Genomic DNA, 17627 nt, shown 5'->3' with positions numbered 1-17627 from the left:
ATCAACATATTAACCTGCCCTTGTCATCAACATATTAACCTGCCCTTGTCATCCAACATATTAACCTGCCCTTGTCATCCAACATATTAACCTGCCCTTGTCATCCAACATATTAACCTGCCCTTGTCATCCAACATATTAACCTGCCCTTGTCATCAACATATTAACCTGCCCTTGTCATCAACATATTAACCTGCCCTTGTCACCAACATATTAACCTGCCCTTGTCACCAACATATTAACCTGCCCTTGTCACCAACATATTAACCTGCCCTTGTCATCCAACATATTAACCTGCCCTTGTCAGCCAACATATTAACCTGCCCTTGTCACCAACATATTAACCTGCCCTTGTCACCAACATATTAACCTGCCCTTGTCATCAACATATTAACCTGCCCTTGTCATCAACATATTAACCTGCCCTTGTCATCAACATATTAACCTGCCCTTGTCATCAACATATTAACCTGCCCTTGTCATCCAACATATTAACCTGCCCTTGTCATCCAACATATTAACCTGCCCTTGTATCCAACATATTAACCTGCCCTTGTCATCCAACATATTAACCTGCCCTTGTCATCAACATATTAACCTGCCCTTGTCATCAACATATTAACCTGCCCTTGTCACCAACATATTAACCTGCCCTTGTCACCAACATATTAACCTGCCCTTGTCATCCAACATATTAACCTGCCCTTGTCATCCAACATATTAACCTGCCCTTGTCACCAACATATTAACCTGCCCTTGTCACCAACATATTAACCTGCCCTTGTCATCAACATATTAACCTGCCCTTGTCATCAACATATTAACCTGCCCTTGTTATCAACATATTAACCTGCCCTTGTCATCAACATATTAACCTGCCCTTGTTATCAACATATTAACCTGCCCTTGTCATCAACATATTAACCTGCCCTTGTCATCAACATATTAACCTGCCCTTGTCATCAACATATTAACCTGCCCTTGTCATCAACATATTAACCTGCCCTTGTCATCAACATATTAACCTGCCCTTGTCACCAACATATTAACCTGCCCTTGTCACCAACATATTAACCTGCCCTTGTCACCAACATATTAACCTGCCCTTGTCACCAACATATTAACCTGCCCTTGTCACCAACATATTAACCTGCCCTTGTCACCAACATATTAACCTGCCCTTGTCATCAACATATTAACCTGCCCTTGTCATCAACATATTAACCTGCCCTTGTCATCAACATATTAACCTGCCCTTGTCATCAACATATTAACCTGCCCTTGTCATCAACATATTAACCTGCCCTTGTCATCAACATATTAACCTGCCCTTGTCACCAACATATTAACCTGCCCTTGTCACCAACATATTAACCTGCCCTTGTCACCAACATATTAACCTGCCCTTGTCACCAACATATTAACCTGCCCTTGTCACCAACATATTAACCTGCCCTTGTCACCAACATATTAACCTGCCCTTGTCACCAACATATTAACCTGCCCTTGTCACCAACATATTAACCTGCCCTTGTCATCAACATATTAACCTGCCCTTGTCATCAACATATTAACCTGCCCTTGTTATCCAACATATTAACCTGCCCTTGTCATCCAACATATTAACCTGCCCTTGTCATCCAACATATTAACCTGCCCTTGTCATCCAACATATTAACCTGCCCTTGTCATCAACATATTAACCTGCCCTTGTCATCCAACATATTAACCTGCCCTTGTCATCCAACATATTAACCTGCCCTTGTCATCCAACATATTAACCTGCCCTTGTCACCAACATATTAACCTGCCCTTGTCACCAACATATTAACCTGCCCTTGTCACCAACATATTAACCTGCCCTTGTCATCAACATATTAACCTGCCCTTGTCATCAACATATTAACCTGCCCTTGTCATCAACATATTAACCTGCCCTTGTCATCAACATATTAACCTGCCCTTGTCATCAACATATTAACCTGCCCTTGTCATCAACATATTAACCTGCCCTTGTCATCAACATATTAACCTGCCCTTGTCATCAACATATTAACCTGCCCTTGTCATCAACATATTAACCTGCCCTTGTCATCAACATATTAACCTGCCCTTGTCACCAACATATTAACCTGCCCTTGTCACCAACATATTAACCTGCCCTTGTCATCAACATATTAACCTGCCCTTGTCATCAACATATTAACCTGCCCTTGTCATCAACATATTAACCTGCCCTTGTCATCAACATATTAACCTGCCCTTGTCATCAACATATTAACCTGCCCTTGTCACCAACATATTAACCTGCCCTTGTCATCCAACATATTAACCTGCCCTTGTCATCAACATATTAACCTGCCCTTGTCACCAACATATTAACCTGCCCTTGTCACCAACATATTAACCTGCCCTTGTCACCAACATATTAACCTGCCCTTGTCATCAACATATTAACCTGCCCTTGTCATCAACATATTAACCTGCCCTTGTCATCCAACATATTAACCTGCCCTTGTCATCAACATATTAACCTGCCCTTGTCATCCAACATATTAACCTGCCCTTGTCATCCAACATATTAACCTGCCCTTGTTATCCAACATATTAACCTGCCCTTGTTATCCAACATATTAACCTGCCCTTGTTATCAACATATTAACCTGCCCTTGTCACCAACATATTAACCTGCCCTTGTCACCAACATATTAACCTGCCCTTGTCATCCAACATATTAACCTGCCCTTGTTATCCAACATATTAACCTGCCCTTGTCACCAACATATTAACCTGCCCTTGTCACCAACATATTAACCTGCCCTTGTCATCAACATATTAACCTGCCCTTGTTATCAACATATTAACCTGCCCTTGTTATCAACATATTAACCTGCCCTTGTTATCAACATATTAACCTGCCCTTGTCATCAACATATTAACCTGCCCTTGTCACCAACATATTAACCTGCCCTTGTCATCCAACATATTAACCTGCCCTTGTTATCCAACATATTAACCTGCCCTTGTCACCAACATATTAACCTGCCCTTGTTATCCAACATATTAACCTGCCCTTCTCTTCCAACATATTAACCTGCCCTTGTTATCAACATATTAACCTGCCCTTCTCTTCCAACATATTAACCTGCCCTTGTCATCAACATATTAACCTGCCCTTGTCATCAACATATTAACCTGCCCTTGTCATCAACATATTAACCTGCCCTTGTCATCAACATATTAACCTGCCCTTGTCATCAACATATTAACCTGCCCTTGTCATCAACATATTAACCTGCCCTTGTCATCAACATATTAACCTGCCCTTGTCACACCCAACATATTAACCTGCCCTTGTCACCAACATATTAACCTGCCCTTGTCATCAACATATTAACCTGCCCTTGTCATCAACATATTAACCTGCCCTTGTTATCCAACATATTAACCTGCCCTTGTCAGCCAACATATTAACCTGCCCTTGTCACAAACATATTAACCTGCCCTTGTCACCAACATATTAACCTGCCCTTGTCACCAACATATTAACCTGCCCTTGTCACCAACATATTAACCTGCCCTTGTCACCAACATATTAACCTGCCCTCTCTTCCAACATATAACCTGCCCTTGTCACCAAACATATTAACCTGCCCTTGTCACCAATATATTAACCTGCCCTTGTCACCAATATATTAACCTGCCCTTGTTATCCAACATATTAACCTGCCCTTTCTCTTCCAAACATATTAACCTGCCCTTGTTATCAACATATTAAACCTGCCTTCTCTTCCAACATATTAACCTGCCCTTGTTATCCAACATATTAACCTGCCCTTGTTATCCAACATATTAACCTGCCCTTGTTATCCAACATATTAACCTGCCCTTGTTATCCAACATATTAACCTGCCCTTGTTATCCAACATATTAACCTGCCTTGTTATCAACATATTAACCTGCCCTTGTCACCAACATATAACCTGCCCTTGTTATCAACATATTAACCTGCCCTTGTTATCAACATATTAACCTGCCCTTGTTATCAAACATATTTAACCTGCCCTTGTTATCAACATATTAACCTGCCCTTGTCACCAACATATTAACCTGCCCTTGTCACCAACATATTAACCTGCCCTTGTTATCCAACATATTAACCTGCCCTTGTTATCCAACATATTAACCTGCCCTTGTCACCAACATATTAACCTGCCCTTGTTATCCAACATATTAACCTGCCCTTGTCACCAACATATTAACCTGCCCTTGTCACCAACATATTAACCTGCCCTTGTCACCAACATATTAACCTGCCCTTCTCTTCCAACATATTAACCTGCCCTTGTCACCAACATATTAACCTGCCCTTGTCACCAATATATTAACCTGCCCTTGTCACCAATATATTAACCTGCCCTTGTCATCAACATATTAACCTGCCCTTGTTATCCAACATATTAACCTGCCCTTCTCTTCCAACATATTAACCTGCCCTTGTTATCAACATATTAACCTGCCCTTCTCTTCCAACATATTAACCTGCCCTTGTTATCCAACATATTAACCTGCCCTTGTTATCAACATATTAACCTGCCCTTGTCACCAACATATTAACCTGCCCTTGTCACCAACATATTAACCTGCCCTTGTTATCCAACATATTAACCTGCCCTTGTTATCCAACATATTAACCTGCCCTTGTCACCAACATATTAACCTGCCCTTGTCACCAACATATTAACCTGCCCTTGTTATCAACATATTAACCTGCCCTTGTTATCAACATATTAACCTGCCCTTGTTATCAACATATTAACCTGCCCTTGTTATCAACATATTAACCTGCCCTTGTCACCAACATATTAACCTGCCCTTGTCACCAACATATTAACCTGCCCTTGTTATCCAACATATTAACCTGCCCTTGTTATCCAACATATTAACCTGCCCTTGTCACCAACATATTAACCTGCCCTTGTTATCCAACATATTAACCTGCCCTTCTCTTCCAACATATTAACCTGCCCTTGTTATCAACATATTAACCTGCCCTTCTCTTCCAACATATTAACCTGCCCTTGTCATCAACATATTAACCTGCCCTTCTCTTCCAACATATTAACCTGCCCTTGTCATCAACATATTAACCTGCCCTTGTTATCCAACATATTAACCTGCCCTTGTTATCCAACATATTAACCTGCCCTTGTCAGCCAACATATTAACCTGCCCTTGTCACCAACATATTAACCTGCCCTTGTTATCCAACATATTAACCTGCCCTTGTTATCCAACATATTAACCTGCCCTTGTTATCCAACATATTAACCTGCCCTTGTCAGCCAACATATTAACCTGCCCTTGTTATCCACATATTAACCTGCCCTTGTCATCCAACATATTAACCTGCCCTTGTCATCCACATATTAACCTGCCCTTGTCATCCACATATTAACCTGCCCTTGTCATCAACATATTAACCTGCCCTTGTCATCAACATATTAACCTGCCCTTGTCATCAACATATTAACCTGCCCTTGCCATCAACATATTAACCTGCCCATGTCATCAACATATTAACCTGCCCTTGTCATCAACATATTAACCTGCCCTTGTCATCAACATATTAACCTGCCCTTGTCATCAACATATTAACCTGCCCTTGTCACCAACATATTAACCTGCCCTTGTCACCAACATATTAACCTGCCCTTGTCATCAACATATTAACCTGCCCTTGTCATCAACATATTAACCTGCCCTTGTTATCCAACATATTAACCTGCCCTTGTCAGCCAACATATTAACCTGCCCTTGTCACCAACATATTAACCTGCCCTTGTCACCAACATATTAACCTGCCCTTGTCACCAACATATTAACCTGCCCTTGTCACCAACATATTAACCTGCCCTTCTCTTCCAACATATTAACCTGCCCTTGTCACCAACATATTAACCTGCCCTTGTCACCAATATATTAACCTGCCCTTGTCACCAATATATTAACCTGCCCTTGTCACCAACATATTAACCTGCCCTTGTCATCAACATATTAACCTGCCCTTGTTATCCAACATATTAACCTGCCCTTCTCTTCCAACATATTAACCTGCCCTTGTTATCAACATATTAACCTGCCCTTGTTATCCAACATATTAACCTGCCCTTGTTATCCAACATATTAACCTGCCCTTGTTATCCAACATATTAACCTGCCCTTGTTATCCAACATATTAACCTGCCCTTGTTATCCAACATATTAACCTGCCCTTGTTATCCAACATATTAACCTGCCCTTGTTATCAACATATTAACCTGCCCTTGTCACCAACATATTAACCTGCCCTTGTTATCAACATATTAACCTGCCCTTGTTATCAACATATTAACCTGCCCTTGTTATCAACATATTAACCTGCCCTTGTTATCAACATATTAACCTGCCCTTGTCACCAACATATTAACCTGCCCTTGTCACCAACATATTAACCTGCCCTTGTTATCCAACATATTAACCTGCCCTTGTTATCCAACATATTAACCTGCCCTTGTCACCAACATATTAACCTGCCCTTGTTATCCAACATATTAACCTGCCCTTCTCTTCCAACATATTAACCTGCCCTTGTCATCAACATATTAACCTGCCCTTCTCTTCCAACATATTAACCTGCCCTTGTTATCCAACATATTAACCTGCCCTTGTTATCCAACATATTAACCTGCCCTTGTTATCCAACATATTAACCTGCCCTTGTTATCCAACATATTAACCTGCCCTTGTCAGCCAACATATTAACCTGCCCTTGTCACCAACATATTAACCTGCCCTTGTTATCCAACATATTAACCTGCCCTTGTTATCCAACATATTAACCTGCCCTTGTTATCCAACATATTATCCTGCCCTTGTCAGCCAACATATTAACCTGCCCTTGTTATCCACATATTAACCTGCCCTTGTCATCCAACATATTAACCTGCCCTTGTCACCAACATATTAACCTGCCCTTGTCACCAACATATTAACCTGCCCTTGTTATCCAACATATTAACCTGCCCTTGTTATCCAACATATTAACCTGCCCTTGTTATCCAACATATTAACCTGCCCTTGTTATCAACATATTAACCTGCCCTTGTCACCAACATATTAACCTGCCCTTGTCACCAACATATTAACCTGCCCTTGTCACCAACATATTAACCTGCCCTTGTCACCAACATATTAACCTGCCCTTGTCACCAACATATTAACCTGCCCTTGTCACCAACATATTAACCTGCCCTTGTTATCCAACATATTAACCTGCCCTTGTTATCCAACATATTAACCTGCCCTTGTCACCAACATATTAACCTGCCCTTGTCACCAACATATTAACCTGCCCTTGTTATCAACATATTAACCTGCCCTTGTTATCAACATATTAACCTGCCCTTGTTATCAACATATTAACCTGCCCTTGTCACCAACATATTAACCTGCCCTTGTTATCCAACATATTAACCTGCCCTTGTTATCCAACATATTAACCTGCCCTTGTCACCAACATATTAACCTGCCCTTGTTATCCAACATATTAACCTGCCCTTCTCTTCCAACATATTAACCTGCCCATATTAACCAGACAACATTAATTGCTAAACAGTTGGAACAGTGCTGTGGCGACTGTGTATTTGACCTCTGACCTGGATGATGTCACTGCAAGCCTGTTGCTGCTATGACCCTGGTCAGGAGTAGACATGGTTTTCTCAGACTCCCTCTCTTTATCCTGCTCCGATTTTCCTGAAGCAGATCTCTGTCCGGAGCTGCTCTTGCTCCAGGCTGGACAGCTGCTCTTCCGATCCAACTCCTCAATGTCAGACCCAGGTTTCAGGAAACCCATGGAAGCTCGGGCCGGAGCAGGGGCTGACACTCCTAGAAAATAAACTCACCAGTAGAGTGTGTGTGTGTATACATATATAGATATATATATGTGAGTGTGGAATGAGGTACTACACTCAACTCACCATCATCATCGTCGTCAGCAGGCTTGAGGAAGCGACTTTTCAGAGCTCCGAGGGACAGGGGAGGCTGAATCTGGCCAAGCCCAGAGCCAAGGCTCTCATCCCCACCCCTCTCTCTGCCTCTGTCCCTCTCTCTGCCTCCAGCCCTCTCTCTATTCCGGTCACTAGGTCTACCTCCATCCCTCTCTCTATCCTGGTCACTAGGTCTACCTCCATCCCTCTCTCTCCCTCCAGCCCTCTCTCTATCCCTGTCACTAGGTCTACCGCCATCCCGCTCGCTGTCTCCATCTCTAGCTCTGTTCCTATCCCGATCTCTGTCTCGGTGACGATCTCTTTCCCTCTCTCCATCCCTCTCTTTCTCTCCAGGTAAGTCCCTACCCTTGTCTGGTCTCCTCCACCTCTCTCTATCCATCCCCACTTCTCCTTTCCTCCACATTCCATCTTCCTGTCCTCTCCTCCATCTTTGTCGGTCTCTCCCCTCTTCCTCTCCTCTCCCTTCCCCCTCTCCTCTCTTGTAGCCATACACAGCAATCTCAGCCTCATACATCCTCTTCTGAAACTTCTCCATGGACTGCATGTGAGAAACACAAACACAAATAATAAACATACACACAGGTGAGCGGTGTGATATGATGTTCCCATGGTGCATTTCATGAGTTTCCTAACTTTTGACAGACACTGCATAGAAGGAAATAACCAGGGAGATAGGGAAAGACTCTGACAGCAGGAACGCGCCAGCAGCAGGAACGCGTCAGCAGCAGGAACGCGTCAGCACCAGGAACTCGTATGAAAGGATGCACGTTGGAGAATTTGTGTACATGTGAGAATGTTTACATAGTGATCTGTTAATACTGTTTATACAGGTGTTTTTGTATGGATTATGTCTGCCTGCCTGTGTGTGCATGAACTCTCACCCCATATCGCTCTGCCACTATGACCTCCAGACTGCGTTGCTCTCGCTCTGCCTGCTCTCTCATCCTCTGGTAAGACTTCCTGAGCCAACCTAGTCCTCCATCATCTACAGTTGCAGCTACAGACAGACGGGGGAAGAGATGGTGAGGAGAGACAGTGTAAGGCAGTGAGAAGGGAGGAAAGGAGGGAGTGAGCAAGAGAGTGAGCAAGAGGTGGACAAAGACCAGAGGTAGGAGGGGAATAACTAGAGTTAACATTTTACCTGTGGGAAATCAGAACATCATATTCAACTTCCCAAGAGAACAGCTAGGCCTCACCCTCTTCTCCGGAACACAGCACAGAGAATGGGAACATTTCACATCTGCCTTCCCCAGAGAAGTCACCCCCTTCTCTCCCTCAATCTCTTTCCTCTCACACCGTGTGCGCGCACGTGTGTCAAAAGCCCAAGTTATAAGTGAGGTTTAACAGCCTCCCCTCATTCTCTCTCACACCTCTTCATTACCCTCTTAGTCAAACCAGGAATGGGGAAAACAACATTCCCTTCTGACACACACAGCTTAGAGAGAGAAAAGAGTGTGTGTGTGTGTGTGTGTACTGTCAATGTCTGTATTTAGGAGTTTGGATTGCATACATAAGTGACAGTGTGCGTCACTGTCTGTATGAGTGTTTTAAATCTGCTTATTCAGCCACTCTGTTAAAGTGAAGCTTAGGAGATGGCAGAGTGCACCCTTCTGAGCGGAGATGACACAGTCAGCTTAACAGAACCAAGCGCCCCTCTCTGTACCTCTTCCTTTTAAAATGAATGTCTTCTCTCATCTCTCTCTATACTCCCTGCCTCCAGCAAATCCTTTCTGCCTGCCTCCACCCTCTGCCTGCCTCCACCCTCTGCCTGCCTCCACCCTCTGCCATTCTCAATCCATGTGCCAGAAATGCTTTACCTGATTTGCCATGACAGTGTCTCCTTCTCCAACATTCTGTCTGTCTGTGATTTAAGTGGTGTCTGGGCCCTCAGTGACTGTACATACAGTGAACTCAAATCATTCCTCTCCTCTCAGAGAAAGACAGGGCAGTGGTCCTAGCCAGACAGAGAGGGAGGGGAGAGTCCTAGCCCAGAGAGGGAGGGGGGATTCCTAGCCCAGAGAGAGGGAGGGGGGATTCCTAGCCCAGAGAGAGGGAGGGGGGATTCCTAGCCCAGAGAGAAAGGGGGGGGGGGATTCCTAGCCCAGAGAGAGAAAGGGGGGGGGGGATTCCTAGCCCAGAGAGAGAAAGGGGGGAGGGGGGTTCCTAGCCCAGAGAGAGAAATGGGAGGGGGATTCCTAGCCCAGAGAGAGGGATGGGAGGGGGATTCCTAGCCCAGAGAGAGGGATGGGAGGGTGATTCCTAGCCCAGAGAGAGGGAGGGGGACTCCTAACACACAGAGAGGAGGGGGATTCCTAACACACAGAGAGAGGGATGGGATGGGGATTCCTAGCCCAGAGAGAGGGGGGGGAGGGGATTCCTAGCCCAGAGAGAGGGAGGGGAGGGAGAATCCTAACACAGAGAGAGGGAGGGGAGGGGGATTCCTAACACAGAGAGAGGGAGGGGAGGGAGATTCCTAACACAGACAGAGGGAGGGGAGGGGGATTCCTAACACAGACAGAGGGAGGGGAGGGGGATTCCTAACACAGACAGAGGGAGGGGGATTCCTAGCCCAGACAGAGGGAGGGGGTTCACCAAAGACTGGGCTGATATAGAGAGTTGTGTACATGGGTTTGATGATTCAACTTTAGGTATAAGTATGAGAGTAGAAAAGGTTGATAAGAGTGAAGTTGTGTAAAGGGTTTCAGTTACCTTTTACAAGCACATTACTGGCCTTCTCTTCTGGGGGCAGGCCACTCCCCCCGTCCTTCCAGAACGGGTTCAACTCCAGCTTGTGCAGACCAGCCTACGGCACCCCCCCACCCACACACACACACAATTGTCAAGTCCCTTGTCCCTGCTCAGTTTGGCACTTTTGGTTGCCCAGGTAACCAACAGATAAGGCAATGGACTTCTATCAACCTTCATTTAAACATAGCGAGTACACACCTGCTCGATGACACAGGCCTTCTGTTTCTCTTCCTCTTTCAACCTTTCTTTCTCAGCCCTCTTCTCTGCTGTTGACGTTGTTCTCATTGTCAAGAAGTCAAAGGTCATCCACTCATCTCTCTAGCAGATGATGGCAACAGGGATAGAGAGAGGGGAACGGACAACACACATGAATCATGTTATGAAACGTGACAATAATTGCCTGACAATAACAGCAGACCAATCAATAAAGAAATCAATATAGAACATAAAATCATTATGTACATGTAGGTTAATGTAAACGGTACATGGGTTCATAACCCTCAACGCTAATACGACCCTCAACGCTAATACAACCCTCAACGCTAATACAACCCTCAACGCTAATACGACCCTCAACGCTAATACGACCCTCAACGCTAATACGACCCTCAACGCTAATACGACCCTCAACGCTAATACGACCCTCAACGCTAATACGACCCTCAACGCTAATACGACCCTCAACGCTAATACGACCCTCAACGCTAATACAACCCTCAACGCTAATACAACCCTCAACGCTAATACGACCCTCAACGCTAATACGACCCTCAACGCTAAAATGACCCTCAACGCTAATACAACCCTCAACGCTAATACAACCCTCAACGCTAATACAACCCTCAACGCTAATACAACCCTCAAGCCATAATATAGGATCCTAAAAGTATCTCCCCCCCCAAAAAACGACCTGGGAAATCTCTCACTGAGCAGGCCGTTACACACACACACACACAGTGGGGGTAAATCTAATGAGGGAAGGTGTGTGACTGTGTGACAGCATTAGTAAAACGTTCCGGACCACCCCGCCTTACTCATCAACATCACCTTGTTAGAAAAGCCTGGCTATTAATTGTTGTTGACACAGGCTGTGCATTGATCAGACCTCATTAAGAGTGGGGCTCTATTGAACCCTTCTCCTAGAAACACACACACACACACAAGCATTTCATTGCACCTTTAATACAAATACATACAAACCTCCTAAACCATAGAGCTCAATAAAGCCACACCACTATACAAACCAAGAGCAGCGTAGAACCCTCCAACTCAAACCCCATCTTGACTACTTGCCTAGCTACTTGTTCTCTTTGAGCATCAATGAAAGATCAAGAGGTTTAATCATGCCGTGGGGAGGTTTGATCATGCCGCGGGGGAGGTTTGATCATGCCGCGGGGGAGGTTTGATCATGCCGCGGGGGAGGTTTGATCATGCCGCGGGGGAGGTTTGATCATGCCGTGGGGAGGTTTGATCATGCCGCGGGGGAGGTTTGATCATGCCGCGGGGGAGGTTTGATCATGCCGCGGGGGAGGTTTGATCATGCCGCGGGGGAGGTTTGATCATGCCGCGGGGGAGGTTTGATCATGCCGTGGGGGAGGTTTGATCATGCCGGGGGGAGGCTTAGTGAAATCAGAAGATTATCAGGTGTTTTGTCGTCCAATATTCAACACAGTGTCCAAAAACTGGGTCTTTGTTTAAGTTCTTGGGTCTTCCAGCAGGACAATGACCCCAAAACACGCATCAAAAAGCACCCAGGAATGGTTAAAGGGATACTGTGGGATTCTTGATTTAATTCCCCAGAGTCAGATGAACTTCTGGATACCATTTATATTTCTCTGTGTCCAGTATGAAGGAAGTTAGGAGGTACTTTTGCAAGCAAATGCTAACTAGTGTTAGCACAATGACATGTATATGGGTAACTGTTTACAAATGTAAGCAAGGTTTGAAATTATTATGCTTTAATTAAATATTATATCAGTCCACAAATAATTTTTTATTTATGTTCTGACCATCTGCTCAAGAATTGTTTTTACCCACGGCTGAATCTATGCAGTTGATGATCCCTGTCTTAGGGTTTACTGGTGCTGTGGAGGGGGGAAAGATGGGGGTGTTACCTGGTTGTTCTCGGGTGGGGTAGGGCTGTTGTCTGTGGGCTTGGCCTCGGACTTGGCAGGAATCTTCCAGGCTTTACCCGAGGCCTCTGTCTGGGGCTGGGCCTCAACCCACTCATTTCCTGTCCCCTGGAGACCCAGAAAAGAGGGCAAAAATGACACATTTAGTTGTGTTAGAGCATGAATTCAACATGGATTAAATTGTTTTTTTCCCCCTCACCCATCTACACACAATATAATAAAAACATTTTTTTTTATTTAACCTTTTTTTAACTGGGAAAGTCAGTTAAGAATTTGTTCTTAATTACAATGACGGCCTACTAAAAGGCCTAAGGCCTCTTGCGGGGACGGGGATTCAAAATAAATACAGGACAAAACACTCATCACAATGAGACGACACTACATAAAGAGAGACCTAAGACAACAACATAGCAAGGCAGCAACACATAACACAGCATGGTGACAACACAACAACATGGTAGCAACATGGTAGCAGCACAAAACATAGTACAAACAACAGCACAAAGGGCAAGAATCGACATGGAGAGCATCCTGACTGGTTGTATCACTGCCTGGTATGGCAATTGCTCGGCCTCTAACCGCAAGTTACTACAGAGGGTAGTGCGTACGGGCCAGTACATCACTGGGGGTAAGATGCCTGCCATCCAGGACCTCTACACCAGAGGACCTCTACACTAGGCGGTGTCAGAGGAATTGAGAGGAATTGTCAAAGACCCCAGCCACCCCAGTCATAGACTGTTCTCTCTACTACCGCATGGCAAGCAGTACCGGAGTGCCAAGTCTCTGACAAAAAGGCTTCTCAACAGTTTTTACCCCCAAGCCATAAGACACCTGAACAGGTAATCAAATGGCTACCCAGACTATCTGCATTGTGTGCCCCCCCACCCCTCTTTTACGCTGCTGCTACTCTCTGTTTATCATATATGCATAGTCAGTTTAACCATATCTACATGTACATACTACCTCAATCAGCCTGACTAACCGATGTCTGTATGTAGCCCCTCCACTGTATATAGCCCCTCCACTGTATATAGCCCCTCCACTGTATATAGCCCCTCCACTGTATATAGCCCCTCCACTGTATATAGCCCCTCCACTGTATATAGCCCCTCCACTGTATATAGCCCCTCCACTGTATATAGCCCCTCCACTGTTATTATTCAATGTCTTTTTACTGTTGTTTTAGTTCTTTACTTACCTATTGTTCACATACCTTTTTTGCACTATTGGTTAGAGCCTGTAAGTAAGCATTTCACTGGAAGTATTGTATTCGGCACACGTGACAAACTTCGATTACATTTTTTGAAGGTAGAGACAACAATACATAACACAAAGCAGCCACAACTGTCAGTAAGAGTGCCCATGATTGAGTCTTCGAATGAAGACATTGAGATAAAACTGTCCAGTTTGAGTATTTGTTGCAGCTCGTTCCAGTCGCTAGCTGCAGCGAAATGAAAAGACGAGAGACCCAAGGATGTGTGTGCTTTGGGGACCTTTAACAGAATGTGACTGGCAGAATGGGTGTTGTATGTGGAAGATGAGGGCTGCAGTAGATCTCTCAGATAGGGGGGAGTGAGGCCTAAGAGGGTTTTATAAATAAGCAGCAACCAGTGGGTCTTGTGAAGGGTACACAGAGATGACCAGTTTACAGAGGAGTATAGAGTACAGTGATGTGTCCTATAAGGAACATTGGTGGTAAAGCTGATGGACGAATGGTAAAGAACATCTAGCCGCTCGAGATCACCCTTACCTGCGAATCTATAAATTATGTCTCCGTAATCTAGCATGGGTAGAATGGTCATCTGAATCAGGGTTAGTTTGGCAGCTAGTGTGAAAGAGGAGTGATTACGACAGAGGAAACCAAGTCTAGATTTAGCTTTAGTCTGCAGCTTTGATATGTGCTGAGAGAAGGACAGTGTACCGTTTAGCCATACTCCCAAGTACTTGTATGAGGTGACTACCTCAAGCTCTAAACCCTCAGAGGTAGTAATCACACCTGCGGGGAGAGGGGCCTTCTTCTTACCAAACCACATGACCTTTGTTTTGGATGTGTTCAGAACAAGGTTAAGGGCAGAGAAAGCTTGTTGGACACTAAGAAAGCTTTGATGTAGAGCATTTAACACAAAATCCAGGGAGGGGCCAGCTGAGTACGAGACTGTATCATCTGCATATACATGGATAGGAGAGCTTCCTACTGCCTGAGCTTGGTTGTTGATGTAAATTGAGCGTGGGGCCTAGGATCAAGCCTTACAAAAACCCATAATGAAACATTTAAAATGTTCACAAAAGTATTGAAAATTAAATAAAGAAAAAATGTCACTTGCATAGTATTCACACCCTAGAATCAATACTTTGTAGAAGCACCGTTGTCAGCCTCCCGAGTGATTTGAGTCCAGGCTCTGTCTCAGCCTGGCCGCAAACCAGGAGGACGCATGGGGCGGCGCATAATTGTCCGGGTTAGGAGAGGGTGGCAGGGATGTTCTTGTCCCGTCACACCCTAGCGACTCCTGTGGCGCAAAGCACGCTGACACGATCCCCAGGTGTACGGTGTTCCCTCCGACACGTTGGTGTGGCTGGCTTCCGGGTTAAGTGGGCATTGTGTCAAGAAGCAGTGCAGCTTGGTTGGGTTGTGTTTCGGAGGAGGCACGGCTCTAGACCTTCGCCTCTCCCGAGCCCATAAGGGAGTTGCAGCGATGGGACATATAAAAATAAAAAGAATAATAAAAAGCAGCACCTTTGGCAGTGATTACAGCTGTGAGTCTTTCTGGGTAAGTCTAAGAGCTTAACACACCTGGATTGTAAAATGGTTACTGTCCTGATGAAAAGGGAATTCATCTCCCAGTATCTGGTGGTAAGCAGACAACCAGGTTTTCCTCTATAATGTTGCCTATGCTTAGTGCCATTCAGTTTAATTTTATCCTGAAAACTTCCCAGTCCTTAACAACTACAAGCATACCCATAACATGATGCAGCCACCACTCCGCTTGAAAATATGGAGAATGGTACTCAGTAAAGCGCTGTATTGGATTTTTCCCAAATAGAACTTTGAATTCAGGACAAAAAGTGAATTGTTTTGGAATAGTTGTATTCTGCACAGGCTTCCTTTGCACTCTGTCAATTGGGTTAATATTGAGGAGTAACTACAATATTGTTGATCCATCCTCAGTTTTATCCTATCACAGACATTAAACTCTGTAACTGTTTTAAAGTAACCATTGGCCTTATGGTGAAATCTTCGAGCGGTTTCCTTCCTCTACGGCAACTGAGTTAGGAAAGACACCTGTATCTTTGTAGTGACTGAGTGTATCAATACACCATCCAAAGTATAATTAATAACTTCACCATGTTCAAAGGGATTTTCAATGTCTGCTTTTGTTTTACTTTACCCATCTACCAATAGGTGCCCTTCTTTGTGAGGCATTGGAAACCTCCCTGGTCTTTGTGTTTGAAATTCACTGCTTGACTGAGGGACCTTATAGATAATTGTGAGGTATAGAAAAGAGGTAGTCATTAAACAAAAATCACATTAAACACTATTATTGCACACAAAGTGAATCCATGCAAATTATTAAGCAAATGTTCAATCCTGAACATTAGCTTTAGTCTTGCCATAAGAAAGGGGTTGAATATTCATTGACATTTCAGCTTCTCAATTTTGTATTAATTTGTAAACATTATTCAGCTTTGACATTACGGGGGATTGTGTATAGGCCAGTGATAAAAAACATATTATTATTATTGTTGTTTTTTAAATCACTATTTAATCCATTTTAAATTCAGGCTGTAACAAAATGTGGAAAAAGTCAAGGGGTGTGAATACTTGCTGAAGGCACTGTATGTTCAGGACAGAGGACAGGAAGCCCAAGAGAGGGAATCAGAATGAAAGGGAATGTGAGATGTGAGAGGAAAAGAAAGGTGAAAGGAAAGGAGGGGGTGCAATACAAAGATATGGCAGTCCAATGACACTTACCTCTGAGCTGGACCCATCTCCTCCTTCAGCTCTCTTCTTCTCCTTCTTCCTCTTCTTCTTCTTAATCTTCTTGGCCTTTTTCTCTTTCTTCTTCTTGCCTGAAACCTCCTGAAGGTGACAGAAATGAGTGGGCCTGATTAAAATATGCAAAACGAAGTGATCAGTATGAAGACGTGATAGATAGGATAAAGGGTTTGGAAACATCAATAAGCTAGAGCTACAAAAAAAGATGACTGTATGAAAAACAGCTCAGCTCTAGGTCTACTGTCACTGGATGACAACCAAATATTGACTTCGGGGTCAACCATACTACTAGGCCATGCAGAGGATAGGGAGGTCACACGAGCTACCTCCTTAAAAGGTCATGGGGTTACCAATGCAACGACCTGCTGACCTGTTCTAGCTGCTGCAGTCGGAGGTCAACTTCAGGGAGCATCCAGGTGTCCTCTCCTCGCTGTCTCTTCAGCTCCTTCCTTTTCTCCTCCTTCTCATACTGCTGCTTAGCCTGAGGGAGGGAGGGGGAGATTAAGTGAGAGAGGGGAGGAAGAAGGGAGAGGTGAGAAAGAGAAATAAATGGAGAGTTCAGGTGTGTCACCATTTCACAAACACCCCACACTGTGTTTATATAGTCAACACAGCTGCTCAGGAGATAACATGGACCCCACTACTCTGTGTTGATGTTTTTGTGTGCATGACATGCATATGTATGGTGTAAGGTGTTAAGTGATT

General features: G+C 44.2%; 1 protein-coding gene across 2 annotated transcripts in view; it reads right to left on the bottom strand.

The window, feature by feature from the left end:
• The window catches only part of cwf19l2 (CWF19 like cell cycle control factor 2), a 66580-nt gene that overhangs the window by 46564 nt on the left and 2389 nt on the right, over positions 1-17627 (bottom strand). For both annotated transcript variants that reach the window (XM_020503516.2, XM_031791155.1), the window contains exons 2-9: positions 17293-17403; positions 16899-17006; positions 12911-13036; positions 10995-11114; positions 10758-10851; positions 8930-9045; positions 8019-8586; positions 7698-7926 (exon numbers count right to left, since the gene is read on the bottom strand). In XM_020503516.2, coding sequence (XP_020359105.1) covers positions 7698-7926; positions 8019-8586; positions 8930-9045; positions 10758-10851; positions 10995-11114; positions 12911-13036; positions 16899-17006; positions 17293-17403 — 1472 coding nt within the window. The remainder of the gene's footprint in view (positions 1-7697; positions 7927-8018; positions 8587-8929; positions 9046-10757; positions 10852-10994; positions 11115-12910; positions 13037-16898; positions 17007-17292; positions 17404-17627) is intronic.

Source organism: Oncorhynchus kisutch, linkage group LG15, assembly GCF_002021735.2.
Source record: "Oncorhynchus kisutch isolate 150728-3 linkage group LG15, Okis_V2, whole genome shotgun sequence".
NCBI lineage: Eukaryota > Metazoa > Chordata > Actinopteri > Salmoniformes > Salmonidae > Oncorhynchus > Oncorhynchus kisutch.
This window is presented reverse-complemented; position numbering and strand designations above follow the sequence as displayed.